The sequence below is a fragment of the Apaloderma vittatum genome, unplaced genomic scaffold (genome assembly GCF_000703405.1).
Source record: "Apaloderma vittatum isolate BGI_N311 unplaced genomic scaffold, ASM70340v1 scaffold22957, whole genome shotgun sequence".
NCBI classification, from domain to species: Eukaryota; Metazoa; Chordata; class Aves; order Trogoniformes; family Trogonidae; genus Apaloderma; species Apaloderma vittatum.
In genome coordinates, this window is record NW_009728146.1 from 1 (window position 1) to 6929 (window position 6929).

Here is a 6929-nt window from a genome sequence, read left to right on the forward strand (position 1 = left end):
AGGCTGGAGCTGGGAGGAAGCAGCAAACCAGCAAGCAGAGATGGCGCGGCTGGTCGCCGTTTGCAGAGACGGGGAGGAGGAATTCCCTTACGAGAAGAGGCAGATCCCCCTCTACATCGATGACACCCTCACGGTGAGTGCCTGCGCCCCGCCGAGCCTCCGCTGGCCCCGCACCTCTCCCGCCTGCAGCAATTCCGCCGTGTTGCAATTCCCAGGCGAGGCCTTTTTTTTTTTTTTTACCCTCCACAGGCCTCCTCGACTCCTCCTCGGTTCCGCAGCGGTTGCTTCTGGGACTTTGCAACACTTGGGGCGAACTGCTCTTAGCGTGGCAACTTTTTCTTTTTTTCTCTCTTTTTTTTTTTTCCCCCCAGTCCGATTTCTCGAAAAACGTGAAAACCGCACAAGAAGAAAGTTTATTTGGGTTATGAGGGCCTGCACGTAACTTATAATCGAGTGACAAGTGTGTCTTGGTGCCCAATATGGAGCAAAGCCATTTTTCAGTTAGTAAAGAAGGGAGCCATATTAATGTTAAAAGCCAGCTTTGCAGCTGGGCAATTATTGTGCTTTTAAATAGGCAAGAGAAGACTAGAGTTACTTTTAAAAGCTTTGGCTTAAAGTAAGGATTATCAAATCTGTAGTGGCGTGCTGCTACATCTACAGTAACAAATCTGAAAGAGTTTGCGTTTCAGTGTGTTTTTCTGAGTTGAAAAACATGGTGTTTTTGCCATTTCCAGAAGATTCAGTGGAAAAAATGAAGTAAAGGCAGCTTGGAGACTCTAGTCTCTAGTCTCTCTTTTCTTCCTCACGTGCCTAGAATACAGCTCAGAAATCACATCGTAGGTTAACTCAGAGCAAACGCAAAAAAACCCACTAGCTTGTTGTCAGTTATCTTAATTCTTAAGGTGTGAAAATGTTCAGTTGAAAGTAAAATTGGACTTAGGTAGTGTAGTTTGGTGTCTTATTTGCGTTTAATTTTGCCTGCTGTCAGTGGTGTGACAGTAACTGCTGTAACCTGGTGTAAAACATGTGCTTCGTATTCCCAATCTTGTGCTTTAGTATAGGAGAACACCTGACTTGCATCAGCTAACTTGATCAACTCTGGAATGTAATTTCTTCCATCTTCCAGAAGAAAACAGTTGAGCATCTGTCCATCCAACTGTTAGATTACCTATTTCAATCTCATGTGATTTTGCTATGTTTAAAGAAAGAGTCTTTGGTGTATTTTTAGTTTTGAGCATTTTTAAATGATGGCATGATATTCATTTACCAAATATCATCACTGTTTTTGGCCTTATGTAGTCTGTCAGCTCTGGTTAACTGTGCTTATATGTTAGGCAAAGTTTCCCCTTAAGTTAACCAAAGCAGTATCTAGGTCTGCCAGAATAGCTGATAACCTGGAAAACCCAGCACTGCATAGGAAAAGTGTAAGTTTGGGGGATTTTTGCTGTCTTGGCCACACCTTGAAAATTATTTTGCCCCTCCATTCCTCGTGTAATTTTAAGATCTTATATTTCTCTCTCTTTATATTTTTTGGTTTCTTTTTCCTTTGTTGTGTAAAAATTATTCATTAGATGGTGTCAGGTAGAAGACTTACCGTGCTACTGTAACCTTTATTGTGTTAATAGGTTGAAAGTGAGGCCCAGACTTTGGGCAGTTGCACTCTGTTGTTGCTATCCTACTTTTTACACCAGGGGCAAGCCATATTCATGATTGAAGAGATCCCTATAGCTGTAAATCAATGTCCATCTGGGTGAAAGGCATTTATCCAAGTGCAAGTCATCCTCACCATGAAGAAATCTTATCTCAGATCCATTTTTAATTTATTTTTTTTTTTTTACATTCTGTTACTGTTGTTACGAAACACTCAGATTTCTAGGTGGTTTCTGGAGGCTTTTGTTAAATAAATCTGCAGAAACAAGTGAATGGACTCTTAGCTTCCTTGTCTCGGTCTCCTATAATTTGTTTAAAATTTTTAGTGAGAGCTGTTGCAAGACACGCAGTTGTCTTTGAAATTAAATTTTGCACCTGCAGCATTATCTTTAAAAAAAAAAAGGTATTTATTGATAGTAACTGCCTTCGGTTGGATTTCTTTTAAAACTCAGACTTTAAGAATAGTGGGACTGCTTCATTTCTGTTAGTCAGCTGGAAGACTTAATCTATGCCTTAAATCTAGGAATTGTGAATCAGTGGTTGCAAATTAGGGAATGAGTGGCCTATAATGCTCTTAAACTTGTAGCTCTGCTTCGTAGTAGCATAGAAAGCTGTTTAGGTGCAGTGTGATACTGCTCCTCTAAATGTTCACTGTCACACTTTTCTGTTTCTTATGGTTCAGCTAGAAATTAAAGGAAGTTTAAGTATTTAACCCTTTTAATTTCTTAAGCAGCTTTTATGATTTCTAGAAGGCATTCCATTTGATGTGGTGTTACGGGAATTTTTTCTTCCCGTTCAGGGCGTGATGGTGGTTGATGTTCAACCACTTAATAAAATCTCATCAGACACATGAATTAATTTAGTCTTTGATAATTTTGCTCTTGTATAAAACACCTAGGGATGTTGTCTGATAGTGGGAGATGAAGGTGAAGGGAAAAGAAATACGCAGATTAATCTCTTCTGTCTTATTAGCAGATAGAGCTTTTACTTTTGCATGCAGCTCATTCCCCACAGAAACGTCAAATTAGCAGCCTAGGAAACCTGTAATTCTGCAGCAAAAACTTGTGCTCCTGCTTAATGTGTATGGGTTTGGGGCAAGGGAAACTGGAAAAGAAATGCGTGAGAAATCAGAATTAGCGCTGACTGTGGCACTGTTCTGCATAAAGATAAGGCAGCTGTGCTAACATTCCAATTCTAGCACATGTGAAATCAAAATATTGGCTTGTTTTCTGGCCTTGGAGAATAGATACTTATTTTGAGCAATGCTGTGTCTGTAAAAGTAAATGTAGGATAGGAGTTCTTTGGAGGTACTGTCGGCAGTTATGTAGACGGCAGGGGATTTTGTCTTTACAAGACTATCAAGGGCAGGTGGAAGGAGGAAAAAGGATGAATTGGAAAATTTCATGTGGTGGTGAGTGGTATTAGCGTAAATAACCAAAGTTGTTATTTTGCCTTTCAGATTTTAAAGTGAACTTTCAGTATTCATGTCATTAAATTCTGTATTTCTCAGTTTGGACAAAGAAGATCAACTAAGCCAGTTTTTATATGTTTTTCTAGTTCGTTTCGTTTTTCTTCATGATTGTAAAATTGGATATTTGAAAATAGTAATTTCTGTCCCACCTTCAAGAAATTGCCCTCTTTGTTGCTCATTAATTTGAAATGTTATTAATTTGCAAGTAATCACATTGTTCTGTAGGCTTAACACTTTACTTTGAGCCTCTTGAGAGCTGCAACTGCAATTATACAAACCAAAGAATGCCTTGGAGTTCCTTGTTGGGTTAATATCGTTTTAAAATAGCCTTTGGAGGAGTCGACTCCATCATTAAACTGTTGTGACTGTTTCTTCATAGCTTTATAAATTGAGTTAGGCTGTTGGATCGATTTGGATCTCCGTGTGTTGAAGTACGATTTCTTGTAAACTGAAATGGGGTCTCAAGTCATGAAGATAATGTAATATAAATACGTTCCATTCAGCAAGTTTTGCTTTTTCTATAACAGCTGTTTAAGAGTTGCCATTTATAAACTGCCTCTAGAGCATCATATTAGTACAACATTTAGTAACTTTGCTGAAACAGTCATTATCCTACATCTTAAATTGTTACTTTTATGCTTTCCCAAGCTTTCAATAGTTGTGTGAAAAGAATGAGTATTTAACATAATTTCTGTCTTATTTTCCCCAAATAAGTAAAATAAACTAATCCTCTGTGTTTGACTTTTTTTCTGAAAGCTCTTTTTTTTCCCCTCTGTCTTGTATAGATGGTGATGGAATTTCCTGATAATATGCTAAACCTTGATGGACATCAGAATAATGGTGCACAATTAAAACAGTTCATTCAGGTAAATACATCCGTCTCCTTTTTTTAAGAAGGCTGCATGTCAGAATTTCCTTGCACTTTCACTTTCTTAGCAGGTTGTCACTCCTGGAATGACTTGGAAGACACGTCAGCACCTATATGCAATTACATATTGGTACCAAAGTACACTTGGGTGCATTGATTTTCTGTATTTCACAGCATTAATACACTGTTGTCTTGTCAGGAGGCAGTTGCTGCATATCTAGTTAGAATTGAAAGCTTGTAAAAACAATATGTCTTCTGGGTGCTGCCAGCTTATACCTAGTGGAAACTACAGTTTCTAAATATGTTTTGTTTTATTTTTTTTCCCCAAATGCTTTTGAAATGCTTTTTCAGGTGGAAGTGTGCATTACTTAGTATCGAGTTCTTACAATTAGTACCATACTGTGATAGAATTAATGTGCCAGTTTATAGATTATATATAGTTGAATAGTGAGAGATGTTTTTATGGTACCCTTGAAGTTTTAATAATAGAAACTTATCTGCTAACACTGGCAAATAACGGTAGCACCGTAACACCTGCAGCAACTAAAAAATTGTGCCACTTGATGTCCAAAGGAACAGGCCAATGTGCTGCTCTGCAGCTTGCAGTTCTTCACTCAGGGTGGGACAGCAGCAGCTCAGACATATGCTGCGTATAAAGTGTAGCTGTGTTGTGAAAATAGCGCGTTCCTGCTGTTGTGTGACTAGTGCTATTAATTACAGGAAAGAGGATTATTGTAGAGGGATATCACTCATCAGATTATTGTTTATGCCATTAAGAGCACAAACCTTAAATATTTATCTGATAATAGCTTTGCTTTCCATAAAACAAGCTGAAGGTATTTTCTCTTTATAACTGATGTGTGTATGCGTTCCATGGGATTGAGGAGTTTTGCTGTGTTGTATAGTCTTTTCTTTTCCCTAGAAGTTGTGACAAGTCACTTCCACATTAGGAGTGTTTAAGTGGTGTGATATGACACTAATACAGAAAATACTATCGTGACAACATGTTCCCTGCGCAGATACAACTAAGCTTACAAAGCTGTATTTTGCATAACCAGGGAAAAACGACACTCACAATTAACACACTGAGAGGGCTGATGTTACAGCTGATGCTGGACGGTGCCGGCAGTGCTAATAATCTAAGTGTAGGTCTGTAGGTTGGTGTGTGAGGAAGGGACTCTCTCTTCTGTCTAGCTGTGCTAGTGGAAGCTCAGTGTTGATGAAGTCCAAGCCAGTAATTTAGCAGTTAGAAGAACCAATAGTAGGGTATGTGCTTTTTGTGTGTATGTGTGCCTGGATGTGTTTGAAAGAGGAACCAGGAGAAGCTCCTAAAATTGTTTATTGACGTAAGAAATATTAGGTGTTCTCTTTGATGTTCTATTATTAACACACATTGAACGTTCACTACTGAAATAAGATGTTTCACCCTGAATAGTAATGCATGCTTTTTTTTAATTTCAGGTTTTAGAATTGTAATGGGAAATGGCATCTAGCCTTCCAAGAAAAATATTGCTCGGTTGTCTTAGTCTGAACAGAACAAGTTTGTTGTAAATGAGGTTTTCATATATGCCAATGAGCATCCAGGAGTTTCTTTTCTATGTGCCAAAGATAAAATGAGTGTGAGCAGAAGATGAAAACTTGCAAAGTTGTAGTGAGACCCTTTGTTAAAACACCTGTGCTGAGGTGGAGAAGAAAGGGCTTCCTGATAAGGACAGGGAGGAGTTCCGTTTGTTTGGAAGCAGTGTTGCTGATTTGAGTGGTAGGAGGAGGGAACAAGAGGAGGAAAATATTAACTTCCTTCCAGAGGGTAGGCTGTAAGGCTTGAAGCAGAATTGCTCCTGTGATATTAGCAAGCGTGGTTTTGTTCATACAGTATTTTAAGTCATCTGCAGTAAGATGATGAAACTGAGCACTACGTACGGTTCCCACAAGTGTATTTTGATAAGGAAATGCTTGTTGAACACCAAGAAACCTTTAATTATGTTACTTCTTGTTCTTTTTTAGAGACACAGCATGCTTAAACAGCAGGATCTAAATATTGCCATGATGGTGACATCGCGTGAAGTTTTGAGTGCACTTTCTCAGCTCGTCCCTTGTGTGGGCTGTCGTCGTAGTGTGGAACGTTTGTTTTCTCAGCTTGTTGAGTCAGGAAACCCAGCGCTTGAGCCCCTAACAGTCGGGCCAAAGGGAGTTCTTTCTGTAACTCGAAGCTGTATGTCTGATGCAAAGAAGCTTTATACACTGTTTTACGTGCATGGGTAAGTGTCTTACAGCTGCTCTAATTATTATCATCTGGGGAAGAGGAAAGCTGGCTTCTGTGCATTTGACTTTGCAGCTTTCTTGGTGATACTAAATTGTTGCAAGATGGAATCTTATTGTACATACTTGTCTTTTACAGCCATGTTAAACTAGTTACTGCCTGAACTTGGAAAAAAACAAACCTGAAAGACCTCATCTTTCATATCATCAGTTGCAATGCTGTGATTGCACCTGAAAGGATACTCGCATTAAAATGTTTAGTCATTAATCTGAAATAGGCACTGTAGGTTTTCCATGATCCCTGAAAGAAGAGTGTTTCTTCACCCTGCGACTTTGTGTGTAAAAAATAATAATAATTAAAAAAAAAAATTAACGCCTCTCCCCCAATAAACTTTTTACCATTGGGCAGAAAGGTAATGCTGAGAAGCCAAATCTTCTGTGTTTGGCTGGCACAATAAATAGTTTTGGTCTCAGTGCGATTTGTTTCTCAGCTGTCAGCGGACCAAAGAGGGGCTGCTTATCATGGTGTGCCTTTGCCTTCCCGTTGGCTTCAGCTCATTCTGCTTCTTGCTCCCGTTAGCAGGCCATCGAGAAGCAGGAACAGCTCGTGCAGAGCTGGGAGTATTGAGATTTGGAGAGTGGGGCAGTGTAACTTGATAAAGTGGTCGTAGTTGTTCCCTA

The 6929-nt window shown here is 39.1% G+C and overlaps 1 protein-coding gene across 2 annotated transcripts in view; it reads left to right on the plus strand.

Annotated features, from left to right (window-relative positions):
* Positions 1-37: 37 nt before the first annotated feature.
* GGNBP2 (gametogenetin binding protein 2) overlaps positions 38-6929 on the plus strand; it is an 18712-nt gene continuing 11820 nt past the window's right edge. For both annotated transcript variants that reach the window (XM_009873991.1, XM_009873992.1), the window contains exons 1-3: positions 38-133; positions 3907-3987; positions 5994-6247. In XM_009873991.1, coding sequence (XP_009872293.1) covers positions 41-133; positions 3907-3987; positions 5994-6247 — 428 coding nt within the window. In that variant the 5' untranslated portion in view covers positions 38-40. The remainder of the gene's footprint in view (positions 134-3906; positions 3988-5993; positions 6248-6929) is intronic.